Below are 22,808 nucleotides of genomic sequence, written 5' to 3'. Positions count from 1 at the left end.
TGAAAACTATTTCAGATGAAAGCTATATTTTCCTGAAATATGTAAGAGTTATAAAATATGCACATGCTTCACATTTCCAACACTAAACAACTATATACATTACATAAAGAAATGTGATCTCTTATTACCAATGTCCAAAAACTAATCTCTCCAAAGCACATACATCCATCCTCTCCATTATCCCTTGTATACATATTCAGCCTACCTCAAGGTTGTATTACCAATTTTTCATTGGCTTTCCCAAATTCCTTACTAGTGCTCATCTATGTTGCCTATTTCTGTTCTGCCTAGCCATTCTTAGCACCTACCCTTCGGAACCTCCCTAACCTTATTAGTCCTTCAGTGTCTTCTGTTTATTTCCAAATTCTTGATAACATGTTGGTGCTCTCCTCAGTCCTTAAAATGTATGTGGCAGCAATTTTCCCACTGTGTTATGTTTTGTTTTCATTTTTATCCAGCTAGCAGAATGCCAAGTTTCAGTTGCCTTGTCTCTGTTGCCTTCTTTGAAAAAATAATTTTGGTCCATGTTTGTAGAAATAGGAGGTACTGTGGATAAGAAAAATGAAGAGTGAAAGACTAGCTGATAGTCATAGCACTGCTAGTTTTTAACTTAATTCATTTTTTTTAAAAAAAAATATAAATATTTGTTCTAAATGAACAGGGAGATTACTAGACTTTAGGATATTTTAGTTTTTCCAGATAACCTAAGAATGTAATCACATAATTAGAGATTAAACTATAACTAGTATTTATTATTGGAATAAATATAAACAATTGAGTTATGAGAAGAAGCTTTTCTGCATTTAGAATTAGTATTCCCTGTATGGTACCTTTGAGTATCCTTCTAGTCCTACATATATTTAAGAGGCATTTTTAGAAAACAAAACAAAATAAAATGAACTTGCAGCATACTGGTCTGGGCCCATTTGCCACTCCATGAAAGCAGTTACCTGAGGGGATAGTGAGCCTGAAAAACTTATTGATTTGTGTTGATCAGTACTATCAAAACTGCAGCTAGAATACAAGAAATTATTCTTCAAGAAACCTGCAAGAAATTATTCATTCTTTAAAAAAGGCAATTTTCCATTTTCTTTAACTCTATATTATTATTACTACAGGTGATCCTTGCTCAATGACCCCTTGATCAGCAGCCATTTGAAGTTATGATGACACTGATTGAGTGATCCTCAAAGTTCCAACTATTGTAGCATCCCTGTGATCACATTATCACAATCTGGGCACTTGGCAATTGACTCACAGTTAGAAAATTTCAGCATCCTGGAGCCACATGATTGTAATTTGCGACCTTCATTGCTGACTTCCACAAAGCAAAGTTAATGGGGAAACCAGCAGGAGGTCAAAAATAGCAATCACATGATATTGTGCTTAACGACACCAATGTGTCAGGTGTGAAGAATCAGGACCATGTGTTAAGTTTTAGTTAAGCTGGCTTATTGCTTTGGCTATGCCAGGGGTGTCAAACTCGCGGTGTCATGTTGTCACATAACATATCATGACCTTTTCTGCTTCACTAAAATGGGGGTGGGCGTGGACAGCGTGTGACGCATCTGTGCCACGGGCCGCGAGCTTGACACCCCTGGCCTATGTAGAAGAATCTAGTCACCTAACCATCAGCACTAATTGGTGCTAGATAAGAGTTAATGGAATTCAAGAGGTGCTGGACCTTTTGTCTGGGAGCATAACAACTCCAGGCTGATTCTTCTCTTCACTCCGTCCCCAGCTTCTGCCTTTCCTTCTCCTACACCAAAGCTTAATTATAGCTACTGGAAGTGGCAGAACTGCTGTTGCTAAGTGGTTCAGTCATGAAACATCGCATTTTACAACTGTGTTGTTTAGTGATGGAAATTTTCCTTGTTAACCGACAGCTACCTTGTACTATTATAGTAGAATACTGAAAAGGATTTCTATTATTAAATGTCATAGATGGCAATAAGAAATACTCTGGTAATAATAAGCAATACAATCCATTTCATAAAAAATTAATTAGCCATTTTATTAACCAATTATTTGGACAAAAATAACATCAATATAATTTATACCGGTGATTGGCAGCAGATAGACTATTTGCAACAGTAATTGGTAGCTATTGTCATCTTCCCTGCAGTAATTCAGCAGAGTGATTACTCAGTGTTTTTGGATAATTTATATACTCTCAGTAATGTCAGTGTGGCTTCCTCTCTAATTCTGGAATAGAAATCTCTGCAGCATGAGTAATCTTTGTTTGAAAATAATACAGAAGATATGTCCCTGCTGATCTTTAAGGATTACTTAAATGATAGTCTGTGAATGTCTTCCAAATTTAGTACTGTATTCGGAAGAATATGGGAGACAATTATTGTTCATATCTTTTTTTCAATAGATACTTACAGAATAGATAGTAGCCTTATTGGCAGAATTTTTTTAATGTGTGTGATTCTCCTTACAGGTCATTTCCGCTTTTAGCAATTAGCAGAACTATTGAAGAAACTAATCTCCCACAAATTGATATGAGTTAACTAATATAAGTTTATCAATTTTATACTTCATTTACAAATTGTTCAGCAGTACGAATGAATAATTGACAGCTGTGACTGAACACATCTAACTAACAAAAACAACCCAGTTAAAATTAGGGAAGGTTGATGGGTAATATCCTTTGTTTTGAAAGAAAAGAGGTGTGATTATGATTTGTGGTGTTTCACCACCTCTAAAATATGTATGTTACATTCTGTGTGTTCTCCAGGAAGAAGCAATAACTCAAAAGGCACATTTCCCCTTGTTAACTTCTTATAGCTTTATAGCTGAGACCATTCCAGGCTGGTAATAGCTACGCAGTAAACATCTGTAACTTTAGAAAGTAATTTTTGCACTGTGATCTACAAGAGGCTGGATTTAAAGCTACAGAAAAAAAATTCAGTGGGTGCAGGCAATCCTATAATTATGTGTGATTTTTAATGAAGCACCTAATTTCTGATGAGTTATTTAAAATTGAGGAGGCAGACAAGATTTAATTAGGGCTGGAGAAACCATAGTTTTGTAGGTTTGAGGCATTCAAATCACTTTGGCTTCAATATTATTTTCTTTCCCAAATCTAAATCATGCTAAATTTTCAAAAGTATAACTTTCCATTAATTTCTAAACAATGATTTGTGACTTGTTCAACTATTATCCAAAGTATTTTAATTTCTATAATTCTTAATCATCCATTTTGTATTTATTCATTTGAGAATTCATCTATTCACATTTTTTTCACTTCTGCAAGTAGAATTATATATCTTGTAATTTGATGCTGAACCCTGCTTCTTTTGCAGTGTCAGTTTCAGGTTTTCAGGACATTCCCTCCCTCTCTCCTCTCTTTGCTTTCAACCTGGTGTTTTGAAAGTGTTTTTAGTGGTCATTACAGGCTCTTCATTTGGCCTTCTCTCTAGTTTATTCTCACTACTAATAAGCCACTGCCTTTCTTCTTTTTCTGTCTCTGAACATTTATTGTATCTATCTAATGAGAATATTTCTTCTGGAAAGGAGGAATTAACGGAGCCTTTGGTTTACACTGTAGAGTTTACAAAACCTTCAAGACTAAAATAGATACTATAGTACAGCCTAATGTGGATCACTGTCTGTTCCATCAGATGCATTTTCAGTGCATCTAATAAGCTAGATTGTGATTCACAAAAGCTCATGTTACATAGATATTAGTCTTCTAGGTGTAATAATATCCTTTGTTACTGTTTCAGAATATTCTTTTTTTAGAACAGTATTATGTGTATCTGTATGCATAATTGTATGCATTTGTCAGATTCAGAGGAGTGTGTCAAGATGTTTGGTAACTTACACATATATCTCGAGGCATTTTTCTTGCCAATACCAAAGCAATTTTTCAGGATTTTGGTTTTTATTTTACTTCCAAGTACAGTATTGGAAAATGGAAAGAGGAGCGCTCTTCAGCTTCTGAGTGAAAAGGAGAATATAATAAATACACAAACAAACAATGTTAACCTTGTATACTTCATTATAGGATTGATTCACCTGAGCTTTCTCTGTATTTTAGAAAATATTTTATTAATTTCAGCTACATTAAATATATTTTTTCTCTTTGCTTATAATAAATAAGACTATCTCTAAGAAATACAGTGGCACTTAAAAGTTTGTGAATCATTTTGAATTTTTAATATTTCTGCATAAATATAATCTAAAACATGATCTGTTTTCCACACAAGTTCTAAAACTAGATCAAGAATAACTAGTTAAACAAATGAATACAAATATTATACTTGTTAATCTATTGATTGAAGAACATTTTCCAAAGCTACATATTAGTATATGTTAAACAAAACTTGCTCAGGCATCTGAGCCTTTAAGTCTTAAGTCTACTGCATTTATCAGTTCCTGATGAGCTTCCCAAACTCCAAGCAAACATACAGCAAACATACTGCAGTACTCCGAACACCAGAAAAAGAAATGCAACATAGATATGCAACATAGTTATGCAACATAGATATTGACACAACTTTATCAAAAAGGGTGTGACCACTCAGCCTACTATAGCACAACCTATATAAGCTATAAAAAAAGAAAAGAGCACCCTACTTCAAAATCATCTCAGAAACAACCAACAGAGTAAACAACCATACCTCATCACAGTAGCATGCTAAACAACTAAAGCCCTTGAAAAGATCTTATATAAACCAAAAGACTCAATAACCCAAAAAAGAAAAAACCCCAGAAGTTATAGATAACATACAGTCTTAAGGGCTGAAACAGCCACTATGTTGAACAGACAGGAAGAAAACTAATGAGCGCATCCATGAATACCAGCTAGCAGTCAGAAGACACAATGGAAACTCTTTAATTTCAAGACACGTGGACAGGCTTAACCATAGTTTCAGCCTGAAAACTATGAGCATCATATGCCAAGACAAATCCAAAAATTCTAGGATTTCCTGGAACCTTGCAGAAATCAGCCATCAAGGGACACATAGAGATAAACCACATTAATTCAAGAGAGACAATAAAAAAGCTAAGAAGGAAACAAAAAGACCAGAGCACATCTTCTCCAGCAGCTTCTATCCAGATAAACAGAGATTAATACTAGCCAAACAATCAAGCAGAAAACAATAATCAAGGAACTACCAAGGAGAAAACCACATACCACCAGCACTGTATATACACAGGGAGCAAACCTTACACTTACTTGCATTGTCTGCAGCAAATAACCAAGCTTACAGAGCATCAAGGATTCTACAGTTCAACCCCGGGCTATATATATTCATTTCTATTGTAGCTTGCCAAAGTCACACATGTTCTATTTTTCAGTGTGATATACTCTTTTGCACATTTACACATTTCCCAAATCTCCAATTATGTAACATTTACATGGCAACTAAACTTCCATTGCTATGTGGGAAAAGATTTATGATTATTATTAGCCCTTTTCTAGAAACTATGCTTTGAAATGTCTATTCAGAGCAATTTATTTATATTGAGATTACAGCCATATTTTTACATGTAATTTTTTATATATTTGTTTGTTTTAAGGTTTTATGAAGGGAGAAATTACAACATGGTAGAAGGGAAATGCTCTCTATACAGTAACTAATTGTGGAAATAGTATGGGTTGATGAATGCTTTTTAAAATAATTGCTACTCTCCAGTTCATTGCTTGGACAGTCTCTGCATCTGATCTACAGAAATCTATAGTTCCTGATTTTCAGATATTTGTTTCATGTCAGCATGTTATTTTTGCATGATTAAATGTTTCTCAATAATAACTAGGGTAATTATCATTTAAACCATGGACATCTGCTTCATGCTGCCCTTTTATATGCAATATACCTTTTGGTTGTGTTAGTGACCTTTCTTGCATGACTTTCATGTTTCTGTGATAGATAGAATAAAGAAATAGATAATAGAGTACATTTATAGCTGCAGTTCTAAGTTTACTTCTCAAGAAACCAAGAACTCCAGGCGTAGATTCTTAGCACTAGAATGCTGGAAAATAAATGATGGTATGATCTTCATTCACTTTCCTGTTCAATTATCTTTTTTCCTCACATCATCTCCATCTTGTTTTGTTCCTTCTTTTTCTTTCTCTTTCCAGCAGAGCTAACTCTGTGCTTTGTCCCATTTCCTCCCTGTTTTTTCCATATACTTTTATGTTGTATTTGAAAGATTTGTGCTTGAGACACGGTTGATAAATGCAGTTTCTTTTGTTAAGGTGTTTATCATAAATTGCAAAGTCTTTATTTTGTGAGAATCTTATATAACTTTCATTAAAAATTAGGAAGTAAGCTGTAGATACATTTTAAATAGCAAACGTATAAAATTTTGAAATTACCAAGTAGTGGAAATTGTAGCTTTCATTTTTGGATTTTTCACATGAAGGTTATGTGCCAGTATTAAACAAATCTGGACCTCTTGATTCCTTAGCACCAGCTGTGTTCATCTGCTCACCTGTAATGTATTTAAAACTTTTATGAAACCAATCCCCTCCTTTTTTTTTTTAATGCTATAGTCCATGAAGGCAAATCTTTCAGGAGACATAATGTGTCTTGATCTCAAGATAAATGTTTTTTGTTGCTATTTTTGTTCTATATGATAAAATAAATGCATAAAACAACAACAACAAAAAGATGTTGATAGAGGCAATGGTGGGAGAAGCAATTTATTTTATTTATCTGTTCATGATTTTATTTTACCTTTGCACAGGATGGAAGTGAAGGGATTAGTATCACTGCAATACCTGTGGCTGCTCAAAGAAGGGAAATAACTTTTGGTCCATGTTGTCAGCATTTTAAGGTTCAAACTGCTTGTGAGTGGGGAGTGGAAACAGTAGTGGCCATGCTTTTAGTGATTGTACAGTATCTGTTTTACTTTATGATCACTAGACAGCAAACCTTTTCACTTTGTCCTCCTGTCAGAAAATCAAAGGGAAGCCAACTTCATAGAGCTCAGATAAAAGAGGGAATAGGAAACTGGAACAGTTTCTTTCTCTATAAATGGGGAGAAGAAGATCATAAATTTTAGCACTGTTAACTGTTTTATATTCAATTACTTCAAATAAAAGAAACATTGGCAGCAACCAAACAATGTTAGATTTCAAGCAACTGGACAAAATTTTACCAGAGCATGTAGTGACAGAGAAAAGAGAAGAAAAATACAATAGTATTGGGTGACAGGAAAGAGTAAAGCTGGAAAAGAAGATTGAGCAATTAATAATATTGAACTTGAGCAGTTGGGACTGTGAGGAAGAGCTCATTAAAAAAAAAAAAAAGAACATATTTATTTATTTATTTGAAAGTTGCCTGGCTAATAGGCAACTCTGAGCAACTTAACCTTTTAAAACAATAAAAGTAAGAAGAAAAACAGATGTAAACTGGAGGGAAAAAACTCTCAATGCAACAAGAAAAAAATAATCAGAAACTCAACAACCACCCTAACTCCAGACTTGGAGCAAAGCCAGGTTTTACTTTTGGAATAGTATGAAAACCATATGGATCTCTGGGAGGATGCTCTTCCTGAGGGCAGGATTTCTGATAGAGAATGTCACCTCTTAAGTCTTGATAGATGACATTGTTTGAAGGGACCTGGAACATAACAACTCTGCTCTTACTGGGTGAGCAGAAACTATTGGAAATAGATGATTCTTCAAATAATCACAAGGGTTTATACATAATAACAAGCATACTGATTTGCTCTTAAAAGCGAGCTGGCAACCAGTGCAGCTTGTGAAACAGTGGTAACATATGGGCATATTGTGGTGCACCTATCACTCTTCAAGAGGTTCTGTTTTAGTGTTTCAACTGACACATTCTCTGAGTCTGAAAAGACAACTACCACTGATCAGGTAATCTTCTAGAGCAGTGATGGCTAACCTTTTTGCCGTCGTGTGCCAAAAGCGGGGGAATGCGGGGAGGGGGTGTCTGCACGCGTGCCCACACCCATAGTTCAATGCTGCCCACACATGTGCATGCGATTCCCCCCCACGCAGCTCCCCCCGCTTTTGGCACGTGATGGCCCCGGTAAGCCCATTTTTCGCTCTTCCCAGGCTCCAGAGCCTTTCTAGGAGCCTGGGGAGGGCGAAAATGGCCTTCCTCAACTCCCCCCCACTGGAGGCCCTCCAGAGGCCAGAAATGGCCTGTTTGCCAACTTCCAATGGGCCTGGAAGGCCCGAAAATCAGCTGGCAGAGCTGAGCTTGTGTGCCCACTGATATGGATCCACATGCCACTTGTGGCATGTGTGTCATAGGTTCGCCATCACGGTTCTAGAGAATAACCTATATGTGTGAATTTGCAGATGATTCCAGTTACAGGTAAGTACTGTATATACATGAGAGTAAGTTGAGAATTTACCTCAAAATTATCCAGATGGGCTTTTATACAGGTATATTCAGTTGATTTTTCCCTCAGCATTTTAAAAATACCCATGTTTCCTCTCTCTGGGCTTCAAGATCACTGCAGATGGGGACTGCAGCCAAGAAATTAAAAGACGCTTGCTCCTGAGGAGGAAAGCTATGGCAAATCTAGATAGCTTACTAAAAAGCAGAGACATCACCCTGCCAACAAAAGTGTGTATAGACAAGGCTACAATTGCAATGTATGGTTGTGAAAGTTGGACCGTAAGAAAGGCTGAGTGCCAAAGAATTGAGGCCTTTGAATTATGGTGCTGGAGAAGACTCCTGCAAGTCCCTTGGACTGCAAAGCAATCAAACCGGTCAGTCCTAGAGAAGATCAACCCTGACAGCTCTTTGGAAGGCCAAATCCTGAAGATAAAACTCAAATACTTTGGCCACCTAATGAGAAGTAAGGACTCACTGGAGAAGAGCCTAATGCTGGGAAAGATTGAGGGCAAAAGAAGAGGACGACAGAGAACGAGGGTAGCTGGATGGAGTCACTGAAGCAGTCGGCATGAACGTAAATGGACTCCAGAGGATGGTAGAGGACAGGAAGGCCTGGAGGAATGTTGTTAATGGGATCGCGATGGGTCAGACACGACTTCGCAACTATCAACAACATCCTTTCTCTCTCTCTTTCCCTCTCTCGTTACAAATACACACATACATATGTATATATATATACACACACACCAAAAAAATACAGAATAACAGAGTTGGAAGGGATCTTGGAGGTCTTCTAGTCCAATCCCCTGCTTGAGTAGAAGACCCTATACCATTCTGGACAAAAGGCTGCCCAATCTCACCCACCAGTTCTGGAGGCAAACTCTTCCACTGATTGTTTTCACTGTCAGCAAATTTCTCCTTAATTCTAGATTGATAAACTATATATATAATTTTGCTATGCAATTTATTGCCACAAGTTGTACTAATTATTTCAGTTTGGAAAGCTTTTAAAGATGATTAGTTAAATTCATAATGAATGAATTAAACAGCTATAAGTTGACTGTATGTATTTATTTAATTTGCATCTTAATAACAGACTCGGAGAACAAGAAAAAGGGTGCTATTGCATTTTTTCCTCCTCACGAGCATCTTTTGGCATGTGATATCTGTATGACAATAAAATATCTCAATAACTGGAGTCTATTCTTGTCCTGCCCTCAGGTGCTTTGAAGAATAGGTTGACTCACTCTTCTCTGTGACAGCCCCTCAAATACTGGAAGGCTACTATCATATTTCCTCTAGTCCATCTCCTCCAGTTTTTATGCATGGTATTAAGAAAATGATTTTTATAGTACTAAAATTCTCTTGTTTGCTTGATTATACCCTTCAATTGAGCGAAATGGTGCATTATAGGATAACAATTTTTCAGCTTCTGCCCTTTGGAAGATCTTACCTCAAGAGATAAGATCCAACCCATCTCTTATAGCCTTCAGGAAAAGTCTTAAAACATGGCTTTGCCAATAATCATGGGTCCTGAAAGAGAAGCTGTTGGCTGGTGCGCTAACAGAAAAGGCACCCCACCTCTTCCCTCCAAATTATGTTTTTTGGCTTGTTTTAATTTTTGTAATTTTAATCCATTTTTATATTTATAATTATTGAATGTTTGTTTTATCTGGATGTAAGCTGCTCAGAGTTACCTGAACTGCGAGATGGATGGCAAATAATTTTGATAAAACAATAAATACATTTTTGAATCAATGTTCCTTAATTTACAGAATTCATCTAAAATCCGGGACCCATGACTCTTGTGGGATTGAAATTTGGCAAAGTCGTGACTTCATCAGTATTGCCATGCTGCTGTAGTCAGCCAGCAGGAAGTCGGAAGTTGCTCTTGTTCCCACTGCTTTTTTGCCTGCCTGTGGTCCTTCTGTTTTAAGAATATCTCTGAAACGAATTATCATGGGTTGTTTAGCCCTTTAATAAAATAAACACATAAAATGATGAGAAATAATAAAATAGTTCTTCACAAAATACATAATTTTGCTATGCAATTTATTACTGGTTATTTCACTTTGGAAAGCTTTTAAGAGTGATTAGTTAAATTCATAATGGATGACATAAACAGCTATAAATTGAGTGTATGTATTTATTTAATAACAGACTTGGAGAATAAGAAAAAGGGTTCTATTGCATTTTTTCCCTGTTCATGGGCTTCTTTTGGTATGTGATATCTGTATGACAACAGAATAACTCAACAACTGGACATTTAGTCTGGAAGGTCTTTTCTTAGGATATTTTAGATATCATAAATAATGAGATTGCTTGGTTATCTGTTATTTTAAGCTATTTATTTCTACTGAAATAAAACATTTATATGTGCGATATCGAGTTCTTTATTCTACAAATCCTATCATTAAGAGAATGTTATTAGTAAAAGAAATTTAGGTAAAAGTTCACAATGTTAACTTTCTAATCAATTCTGTAAGTAGGAAAGAAACTATCTTTCATAAAAATCATGTTTTTACATGGTGTTTTCAGAAGTTGAAATTAACAAAAATAAAGTTTACAGCTTGATACAATTCCTAAGATTTATGAAAACTATTTATAAAATATCAAATATTTGAAAAATAGACCTTAAAAGGAACCTTAAGAAATTTAAAGTTTAGTAATTTTTGAGAAAAGAAATAAATATTGTATACAGAGGCCTAAATTCTGCTTTAAGTCATATGGTAATAGATCTATTGTGCTCTTATTTTTATAAGAAATTGGAAATAAAAATGCTTAGCCTAAATAAGAGAAGGCTAAGGGAAGCCTTGATATCATCTTCTGCACGTCATCTATTTCTAAAAGATGTCAAAAGGAAGAGGGCGTGGATTTAGTTTTCATAACTCTGGGGGGTATTGACAAATACCAATGGAAATTTTACATAGAGATATGTAAACTTGAAAGGAGAAATAATTTCCTGACTGTGAGAGCTATGTAAGAGACTGCCTCTTTGAGTTCTAAGTGTTTTACCACTTCATGTTTTCAATCACAGATTGGACAGCTACTTATCTAGAGTAATCTGAAGGTTTTTGTTCTGCATAGGGGATTGAACTAGAAGACCCCAAGGTCACTTCTAACCCTACCCTTCAATTTTTATTCATACATACATACATACATACATACATACATACATACATATATTTTCTGAGGTTTTCGCGGGTGTTTGTATGTAGGTCTTTGGTTATTCGGGTTTTCTCCCGCGTAAAATTGGAGGTTTCTTGGCAACGTTTCGGCGAAGTCTCATTCGTCATCTTCAGGCTGGTGTTCTCGGCTTCGTGCTTCTAGGAGCAATGTGTGTGATCGCAGCTGTTTCTTCCTTTTAACTGCCAGAGGGGGTATGAACTGATTGGGTGGGAGCTTGGCTGTGTTCTGATTGGGCGGAGGTGTGTTCTGATTGGTTGGGGGTTTGGCTGTGCTCTGATTGGATGGGGGATTGGCTATGCTCTGATTGGCTGGGTGTGTGTTCTGTTTAGGTGGGGTCTTGGTTGTGCTCGGGTTATTCTGAGTAGCAGGGGGATTTGAGCTGGTGAGCTATGTTGCTGTTGTTTGGCTTCGTGTTCATGGCCGTGCCAACTCTTCATGGTGGATGTCAGTCTGCTTCATGTATGGATTGGAGGGGTTTAAAGTGGCTAATGATGCAGCTGTGGTCTGGCTTCTGGTCCGGGGTCGTGTCTCATCATTAGTGTGGGTTTGAGTCTGCTTTCTGCGTGGATGTGTGGTGGTTGCATCCTGTGTGGCTCTTGTGAGTGTGGGTCTGGTGTCATTCTTTGTGTTAGGGACTCGTTTGTCAATAAGGGCGGGTTTCCAAATGGCTGGTAGGCGGGAGGTATCATCTCGTTTATTCATGCTGTGTGGACGTTTTTCTATCTCGATGGCTTCTCTGATTATTCTGTTGTTAAAGTATTCAGTTTTGGCGATAGTTCTGGTCTTTTTAAAGTCAATATCATGTCCTGTGGCTTTGAGGTTTTGGACCAGGGAAGAAGTTGGTTCCTCTTTTCTGACTGAGTTCTTGTGTTCTTCAATGCGTGCACTTATTCTTCTGTTGGTTTGTCCGATGTATGTGGTGGGGCAGGCGGTGCATGGGATTTCATATACTCCTTTGATTTTCTAACTCAATTTTCCGCCCAATCAGAACACAGCCAAGCTCCCACCCAATCAGTTCACACCCCCACTGGCAGTTAAAAGGAAGAAACAGCTGCGATCACACACATTGCTCCTAGAAGCACGAAGCCGAGAACACCAGCCTGAAGATGACGAATGAGACTTCGCCGAAACATTGTCAAGAAACCTCCAATTTTACGCGGGAGAAAACCCAAATAACCAAAGACCTACATATATATGTATATATAATAGTTGAATATAAAATGGGATGATTTAAATACAATAGAGTTTGCCCAGACATTTTATACTTTTGTACAGCAAATGTTTGCCTTACTGTGTCAAATGTTTGCCAGAAGAATTTGTATAAGCAGAAGTAATATTATGTTTGAGAAAGATTTTTCTTCACCCTGCAGGTCATATGCATTAATTAAACGCATAGTTTGCATTTCTTTGTTAAATTTAATATGGGGTGCCCAGAATCTTTTTGAAATCAAAAAACAACTCAATTATCCCAGACCTCCATATATAAACTTTTAATTAAAATAAAATAATTTTCCTGTTTAAAATTAATTTCAGAGATAGGAACAAGAACAGCACTGTCTCAAGAAATCTACAGTTGATTACGAGAAATATAATACAACCTCCATGGCAGTTGAAGTATTGTTAGTAACTATACTAAATCATGTGCTCCATTTTAAATTACAAAAAGAAATATCTGTATTTTCATGCATCGTTGCTCCGACATTCTTTACTCTTGGGACATCTTCATTTCGATTGGATTTTACTGAGTGTTCATCAAACTTTTTCTCCCTCTGCAGCCTAGTTTTACCTCCTCCCTCTACTAAATTTACTATATACTACTAGATTTCTACTAAAAGGTGTACTGCATTCAAAATGTAGTTCTGAAAATTGGCATGATACAGAATGAACTAGGCACCTTAACTAGAATCTGACGATTTCCCATATTGAAAAAGTACCTGAGGAAGTAACTAGAATGCCCAAAATATGTAGAGAACTTGAGACATGGATGCAAATTTTTTGTCAAATTTGACACAGGCAATACACTTATGTCTTCAAAATTCAGGTTGGGTCATCTGCTGCCTTCTCTGTCATTGTCAAAGGTTGCTGGTAAGACATGCCTTTATTTGGGTAGGTCCTATGAAACAATATAGGAAACTAGCAGATTAGTCAACTGTCTTGTTATTTTTTTTTACATGTTTGCTGCTAAATGACTTATTGAATAGATACAGAATTTTAAGAAGGTACTGCACTAGGACCTGGAAGACTTAGGTTTATAGCTATCCTCAGCCATGCAACCTACTTCACAAGATTACTAAATGGGGGAAAAAACAATTGTGGAATCTTGTGTGCGTGGCCTTGGGCATTTCAAGGAAAGCCAAATATAAGCAAACAAACAAATATAGAAAAAATAATTTGTTTTTTTCTGCTATGTTACTTAGTTTTGGTAATTTTGATAGTACCAAGCAAGCATTTCTGAAGCATTATTTTTCTGATTTCGCATTGAAGCCTCGCAGCATAGGACTGGAAAATGTTTGTGTCGTGGCTGCTGTGAAATTCCAGAATAAGAATGTATTTCTAAGTGTTTCTCATGCATTTTGGAGGATTTTCCACCTATATTTTCCAGCCTTATTTTGTGTTGACATTTCTATTTAATGTTTGAGAACATAACACTACTAATTTACAGACTTGAATATTTCTCTACTTTTTCTGTTGTAGAAACTCCTGCTGTATTTCCAGACAATATCAAAGAAAAAGAAACTCCAACCCCAATTGAAGATATTCCATTGGAAAGCTCTATTCCTCACACTGATTCTGGAATTGAAGAGGAACAAATACCCAGTATTTTAAATGGGACAGATTTAGAAACAAGCCCTGGTCCAGATGCTATGAGCGAATTGCTATCTACTTTGTCATCTGAGGTGAAGAAATCTCAGGAAAGTTTAACGGAAAGTCCCAGTGAAATTCTGAAGCCTGCATCTTCAATATCAAGTATTAGCCAAAGCAAAGGTATTAATGTTAAAGAAATATTGAAAAGTCTGGTAGCAGCACCAGTTGAAATTCCAGAATGTGGGCCTGATCCAATTCCTTATCCTGATCCTGCACTGAAAAGAGAAGCTCAGCCTATTCTTCCAATGCAGTTTCACTCTTTTGACAGGTATGTAATACATTCAATCACCTGTCTGTCTGTCTGTCTTGTCTTGTCTCCCTGCCTGCTTGCCTATCTTATTCTTGATAGTTGAAAGTTGCTATGTTCATACATAAAACTAACATTTAACCATGGTTTGGTGAGTAAACCAGAAACATTGCAAATACTCAAATGACATTATTTCTGCCAGCAAGTTTAGTTCTCATTCTGCTTTACTGAGGTATCTTCCAAGAGAATGGTACATCAACATAGGTCTGGATGAAAAAGTCACTAGAAATGTTTGCAGCTAAAAATGGTGAATAGCAACTGGTAATGTGAACACAATTATTTTCATAGACGTTCACAATAATCATAGGTCATATAGCCCAAAGGACAGTTTATTTTATGTTATAGTTTACTTGGCTATATTTGTTAGTTTTAATTGAGTATTTGTACTTGCAAATGTTTATGTCCTATACATACAGTCTGAATTTCTCTACAATTCTGGTGATGAAAAGAAATAAGAAAATAATAAACTACACAAACAGTTTGGCTGCATAAAAGGCAAAAGAAGGCAGATAGGGAACTGTAAAGGGATAGGCAGGGAACTGTAAAGAGAGTTAGGACACCATTAAGATTATAAACAGATACCAAATAATTGTACAGATGGTATTAGAAAAACCTAAACCCCAGTCAAAAAAACCTAAACCCAATGCTAAAGCTGAGGATATTAAGAAGGGTAAAAAAGGCTTCATAAAACATGTTTGAAGTAGAAGGGGGAAAAAATCAAAATGCACATATTCAGATGAAGAAGAGAAAATGCTATTGGGAACAAATACTCAAACATGATTTTGACTTAGTATTTTTTGAGAAGAGTGTTTCTATCTTCAATTGGGAAGAGCAAGATAAAGATGCAGGAATGAGGTTTGAAATTAATTAGTAAAGGATACACATTTACTGTAGATGAATTTAAAACTCCAAAGAAGAATCTGTAAGCATCTTGAAAACAATGTGATTACGAAAAATTAGAATGGATTTCTGAACAGACATGATGCCTTTGTATCATACTGTATTCTTAAAAAGGTTTTAATTTCCTTAGTAAATTGTATTAATATTATTGGCAAACATTTGACAAAGTATTTCATAATATTTTGATTATCACTCGTAACTAAATGTAGGATTGATGACAATTCTGTTGGTTTCACAGTTGACTTGATCAGCACATTCAAAAATGTTCTTCAATGAGTCCTCATACAAACACGAAGTTTTAAGGAGGTTGTCACAGATTCTGATCAAGAAGACATATTCTAATTGAATGTTTCCTAACAGTAAGGAAATAATAGAAACAGTTTGACAGGAACTAATTAGAGAAGCGATGGGCTTGCCTTTACCCAATGTGTTGAATTAGCACTTGGAGTCATCAATTAGGGATGCTTTAACTTGGATTAATCAAGGGGTTGAGGTAGTTTTAAATGGGTCCTCTAATTTTGTTATTCTGATTTATGTTTCACTATTGTTAGAGTGCAGGAGAGATAGTTTTTTGTGGGTTATATGCTTTTGTTTGTGGGGTATGTACTTGTATGTGCCTTTTTGTGCATATTATGAATGTTTTCGGGTTTTTTATTTGTGCATTACAGGTGCATAGGTTTATAAGAATACAGTCTCGGTGGGAAGATATTTCTGGGATAAAAACTTTGGGGAAAAGTTCAGTAAATTGTGCAATATTTCCAATTTTTTTATCCAATTCTAACATATGTTTCAAATTACATTTGTTTCTAAACTCATGTAGTAATACTTCAAATGTTAGAAAAGGTTGTAATCAGTAGGTATAGGCTATTTAAATATAAAAAATCAGATGAAACTTTAAAAAATCTGTTAAGTATTAATGCTCTTAGAAAATGTTTGTTTTACTATATTAGCAAATCCCTTATTTTCAGTTTTCAGTTTTAGTTCTAATCCTATGTGTAGAACATAATTTAAAGCTACAGTATATTACTATTATGAGAATAAGCCATACTGAGCCTTTTTTGTATGGCTTTGCAAACAATAAGACATCAAAACTTCAACAAATCAAGATGAATTTTTGGTGATAAATACTGTACAATACTGTACAATAAACATGATATGTCAGATTTTATGTAACAGGAAACTGTAGCTTATTTGTGGCAGAAGACAGATTCTTTCAATCCCTTCCTGAAACTCAAAGGAGAAAACAGACGTAGTGTAAGCACTACCATATATGGGTTGCAAAACTGGATAGTCACTTGATGATAGCAAAGAAATATGAAATCCTAACTCTTTACTGCCATTTAATCCAGATTTTTAGGTGCAGATACAGTAGTTGTAAGTAGCAGAAGTCAAAGAGTTGCTGCAATACTTTCTTAGAATGCGACATCAGAGTTTTAAATCTGAATAGGTCCAAGCTTGTAATGTATATTATTCTAAATTAGTTGAATAGAATAAAAATTGTATTTTGCATAGCTATGAATTTAACCTGTGAACTGTCAGTGTATGCTTGTGTAATTCTTTGTACTATTGCCATATTTATTCAAAATATTTCTATTACCATTCTAAAAGATAAATATCTGTAGGGTTCTGCTTCTTATAAATACCTATTTATTCTAGTGGATGTTATTTTTCATAAATGTTTTTATAAGATTTTCTAAAGTAGCTAAAGATTATTAAAGATTTCCTGGGGAATCTTAAAATCCATTAAAAAAAACATTTAATTGCCCAGGTTCACATAGCAAGTAAATACTTATTATGTATTTATTCATTACAAATAAAACAAAGAATGAGTGATATAATTCTACAAAAACTGTTTTCTAAAACATATTAAAATTCTTTTAAAAACACATAGAATTGCAAATGAAATGTAAAAAACACTATATATATCTATATAGTGTGTGTAATATATATATATATATATATATATATATATATATATATATATACTCATGAAATAGATCTTCTCTGTTAATGTATTCAGCAGTTCAAGTACTATCGAATGTAAATGATGAGGTGATATTGATGAAAGGAGGGATTGAGGTCTCGGGGGGCGCTGATGACGGATTGAACAGAAGCGCCCTTGCACTGCACGTAACTCAAGTCTGTCGTCTTCACTACTCAAAGCCATAATGGAAGGTGGCAGTCTGAAATGAGTTGCCACGGCAAAGAGTATTATTTTTGAAATGCTTTCACACAAATCACTAGGCCCTGCATACAACTTAGTTTCATGCTTTAATGTCATCAGGAGGCACAAATTGGTGTGTCTAATTGTTTGCCACCTGCCAGCAAAATGAGCTGCCAGCTAGCCAGACGGGTTTGATTGTCCGTCAGCTTTTCAATAGATTGAGAGTGACAACATCAAAAATTTCACTTCAAACTCTGAAGCTTTGAGCAGCTTTTCAGAGACCTCTTCCCCACAAGTGCTTCTGGACAACTGCATTTTTCAATCAGTTTCAATATATCCCTGCCTTCTGTCTCATCTGTCTTCTAAGGTGTAGCTGTAATTACATCATAAACTATATAAACAGATTTCTTTGGCCCTAGACTCTTGATTCAAAGTTATGATTCCAATATCACGTGGAAAAAAATATGTAGTGGTATTTGCAACAGCACAAGCAACTGATTATTTGCTAGTGGCTATGATAATTTTAGAGTGAAAGTGACACATTTTTATTTATATTTTTTTGTATGAGTTAGATATTTTGCTGTATATGGAAATACATGCAAAGACATTCATAGATTAAATATTTTATCTTCATTTTTTAAAAGCAGTTCTTATTTATAAATTTATCTTTAGTACATTAATACATTGACTATAAAACTGTGAGATTTAAAATCTTCATTACATAGCAAGAATTTTAGTAAATTGTTTAATATCAGCTATCCTAAAAAAAGGAGAACTGCAAGGCCTACAGATATAAAAGCAAGCTAAATTCCCAAAATAAAAGCATAAACACCAAATTTTGTTTTTAAACTTATCCTTTCTCCCTGCTCCTAACCATCTTTTAAAACTCTCCTGAATTTAGTAAAATAGATTGGTCTGTCCAAAGAAACAATCAGGAAAAAAAATTGGTCTGTAGTTTCTTTTAGGTAACTGTTGCCTAAAATCTCAAATTCCAGGATATTTTTAGCAGAACAGAAGATGCAGAAGCTGTCCATGGTGAATATATTAGCTTTAAGATGAAATAAATGTTAGGACAGGTTTTTTGTTTGTTTTTTTGTTGTTTTTTGTTTTAGTATTTAAATTCTATAATTTGATATTTATTGAAATGTGCATTCCCATTTTAAACCAGAGCTTGATATTCTGTAAATTTCATGCTATTAACATTGTTTTAAATTACAAGCATTGAGGATATTCTAGTTAAATGACATTGTTATTCTGCTTTAGTTTCACTTACTATTTGCATGTGACCCATTCATGGTCTTTTCTACTATCAGCTATTGACCTTCTCTTTGCTGTTAACTGTGCCTTTCTACTTCATGGTACCAATAATATAACTTTATTTCTTTGTGCTCCATTGGGTGATGTCCATGTATAATAGGCACCATTTTGTTTATTTGAAGTGTTAGCAATGAAAAATTCATTGAATAGGCAAAAACTGTTTGCTTTTCCCCCATTTCCTAGATCATATAGTACAACTAGGTTTTCTTATTGTTTCCAACTTTAGCATTCTAATCTCCAATCAAAAGCAACATATCTTGCTTGCTTTTCTCTTGAATTTAAGACTGAACTTGATGATAAAATCCATCAATCTCCTACTCTTCTGCATGAGTGATTAGAGCACAAAATTGGATAAACATGATATTAAACGGTTGTCCATTAAATTTAATTGATATTTTTCAATCACTGACTACATCATACCCAAGTAGTATCTTTGCTATAAGCTTTCAAGAAATACTGTTCATTCTATTTTTTCATTTCAGTTTGATTTTGCCGAGGATGTCAGTGTGGAGGCACTGCATTTTTCTGTACATGGATGTTTCCCATGTTCATACTTCTTATATTCCATGTTCTCTCTATAATTGTGTTTTTACCGTGTTTGATTTTCTTTTCTTTCATAGCAGCTTTAGCAACTAGACATCTGGAAGGCTAATATGCTGGCTGCATCAATAAACCCCATTAGAACTCAGTTATTCCTTTGAACCATCTTTAGTGCCATCTGATCAAGGGACTTATCATCAGGCACTATAGGGTCAATACTTAATCTTGCCTATCAGTTTAGTTTTGGGGGAATAAAATACAGAAGTGGCTTTCCTTTGCCTTATACTATATATCCTCTCTGTTATCCCTAAAGTGATCATCTGCCTCCAGCATTTTCCTGGAGGGATGACTTTCATATCTTGGAAAATATTGCTGGGAATATAAACTTCCTGCATACTTTCCTGGTATCCTTGCTCAACCTCCCTAGGAAGACTCCTCATTCCCCCCCTGATAATACACTCATAGCAGGATTTGAGGGGGTGTTTTTTTATGTTTCTCTGTTATTTCTGGAATTCTCACATTAAATGCATGTCTCAAACCCTGCCTTTCAATCCTTTAGTCCACAAATCTTTAGCTTAACAATTTAGTTCTGTATCTTGCTTAGGTTGTCTACTGAATTTTATCCTTGTTAGATTATACTCTATCAAATTATATTGTAATTATTTCTCATTATAAACCTTTTTGTATCTATTTACTACACATAATGCACAAGGTTCATATTAAAGATTACAGTAATATAATATTATGGTATTGCTGAAATAAATAATTTTGATTTACTAATTTTATGTAAATGTATTATTGTAATATTTGGAGATATAAGTAACAACTCCATAAACAGAAGTAATAACATAAAAAGACTACCAGATCTGAGATGCAAAAATCAAGATTATTCCTAAATAACAGCATTAAGAGTTTTTTCATTCTTTTTTTCCTGCCTTTGAGTGGTCATCTGGATTTTTTGCAGTCCTGATCAGGTAGCCCTAAATCAAATCACTGTTGAGATCATTTCAAAGTTAAAGTTACATTGTCATATTACCTGAAAAAAATCAGAAACATTTTATGATTTTAATGGTTATGAGTTGAACAATGAAATGTGACTAATTTCATAAATGACTAAAAATCTGCTTATTCACTATATTAATACTGGTTATAGTATATTATCTTTATCATCTGAGGATACATTTTTAATATTCATATTTTTAATGTTTTTAATTACTCCTTAAAATTTATATATATATATATATATATATATATATATATATATATATATATATATATATATATATATATATTCTTTTATTTAATTTTTGTCCCTGTTTTCTTCCTTTTTAACTCTATATATGCTTTATGTTTTGATTTTATTGTTTGTTTTTATTTATGTAATAATAATAATTTGATTTCTTCCTCCAGTGTATGGATAGGAAAGAGAAAAGCATCTTTTTCTGATTTTGCACTGATTTTCTTCCCTCTGTAGAAGTGTTGTAGTTCCAGTGAAAAAACCTCCCCCTGGAAGTCTAGCAGTCACCACTGTTGGAACTACCACAGCTGGAGGTGGACTACCACCAAGCAGTACGCCAAATATATTTGCTGCCACAGGAGCTACCCCAAAAAGTATGATAAATACAACAGGTATTATCTTTAGATATTTTTGTGAATTTTGTCTTTGTCTTTCAGCTTTCTTTCTTTCTTTCTTTCTTTCTTTCTTTCTTTCTTTCTTTCTTTCTTTCTTTCTTTCTTTTTTTGCTTTTGGTATCTTTCTTATATTTGAAATCCTTTTGTATTAAATATCTTTAAACATTCTCACTTCCTAATGTGTAAATTGAAAAGATTTCCAAAATATTTCTCTTCTAAATCAAGGAATTCAGTTTGTGGTTGGAAAAAGGGAAGATTGTTGAAGGATATCAACATTATAAACTCAATCCGCTATGTGGAAATGCCTCAAATGTTCGTCAGCAGTCGTTGATTTTTTTTAAAAAAGAATTAGTTCATAGAAACAGAATCCACCTGATTAGACATTAATTTAAAATATCTTGGAAGAGATATTTAAAATCTTTTATGAAAAATTCCCTAGTGGAAGTGATTACTGAAATGACCATATTCTTAAAAAAAAAAACTGTCCAACATGGTCAAATGCTTAATAATAGGATAACTGATCAAGGATACTGCTCATAGATTTTGTTATAGCTGTATTTTATTGCTTTCTGTATGCTGGTTGCATTGGTATAAATGCTATCATTTGTACGCAACATATTTTTGTTTTCATCTCTTCTACTGTATATGCCACAAACATATGCCAACATCTGCTTATAGTAATTTGGAACATGTTTCTCAGAACATGCCGTTTATAATATTTCTTTGGGATTTTTAACGAGATACACTCAGAATAGTGACTAATTTACTGAAGAGTATAAATGTCATCTTATTGGTTTATGGAGATCAGATACTTCCACATGTTCATTTTTATTTCCATTAACACTAGATGATACTAGAAATACTTATTGCTGTTTTCATGTGGTAATTTTTAAGAAGATAATGTCTTAGCCTTGAGTTTTATAATTACTGTTTGTTTAAATCACCATAATGGGTTTGACATTTTGTTCAAAAGGGATATATGTTTGTATCTGCATGAAATATATTTGTGAAGTATAGTTATAACACTTTTTAAACAGTTGGATTGTAAATTAGATATGGGCAAGATATTCTAGATGATTTTCTCCTATAATTTAAATAATTTGGTCTCAGGGTTTTTTTCATACATAATCATGAGAGTACTTGAGAATAAATATCTGTACTATAGCATATTGGAGTATAGTTAAGAAAAAAGAATGAATGACTTTAACTGAATTTTGGAATATCTTCTGACTGAATAAATTATTTTAATTTAGTTAATTCAGTTTTTAATTATTAGTTGCCAGTTCTTTGAAACTGAGAAATGTTGTCTAAAACTAAAAGCACTCCAGAGTTATTATGCATACAAAATAGATGCATTATGATTTACTGTGAAGTTGATGCATTACTTTTCAGACTGAATATGCTCTATTTTGGTGGATAGGTGCAGTGGATTCAGGATCTTCATCATCATCGTCATCATCTAGTTTTGTGAATGGTGCTACTAGTAAGAATCTCCCTGCTGTTCAAACTGTCGCACCAATGCCAGAGGATTCAGCTGAAAACATGAGGTATACTTTAT

General features: G+C 34.5%; 1 protein-coding gene across 4 annotated transcripts in view; it reads left to right on the top strand.

The window, feature by feature from the left end:
* Positions 1–22,808, top strand: part of NBEA (neurobeachin) — a 355,376-nt gene that overhangs the window by 105,675 nt on the left and 226,893 nt on the right. For all 4 annotated transcript variants that reach the window (XM_070942793.1, XM_070942796.1, XM_070942795.1 and 1 more), the window contains 3 exons: positions 14,220–14,658; positions 21,093–21,247; positions 22,671–22,797. In XM_070942793.1, the coding sequence (XP_070798894.1) occupies positions 14,220–14,658; positions 21,093–21,247; positions 22,671–22,797 (721 nt within the window). The remainder of the gene's footprint in view (positions 1–14,219; positions 14,659–21,092; positions 21,248–22,670; positions 22,798–22,808) is intronic.

This window comes from Pituophis catenifer, unplaced genomic scaffold (assembly GCF_029215685.1).
Source record: "Pituophis catenifer annectens isolate HBS135680 unplaced genomic scaffold, rPitCat1.0.hap2 SCAF_4, whole genome shotgun sequence".
NCBI lineage: Eukaryota > Metazoa > Chordata > Lepidosauria > Squamata > Colubridae > Pituophis > Pituophis catenifer.
The sequence above is the reverse complement of the archived record's forward strand: the minus strand, read 5'-3'. Positions and strand labels throughout refer to the sequence as shown.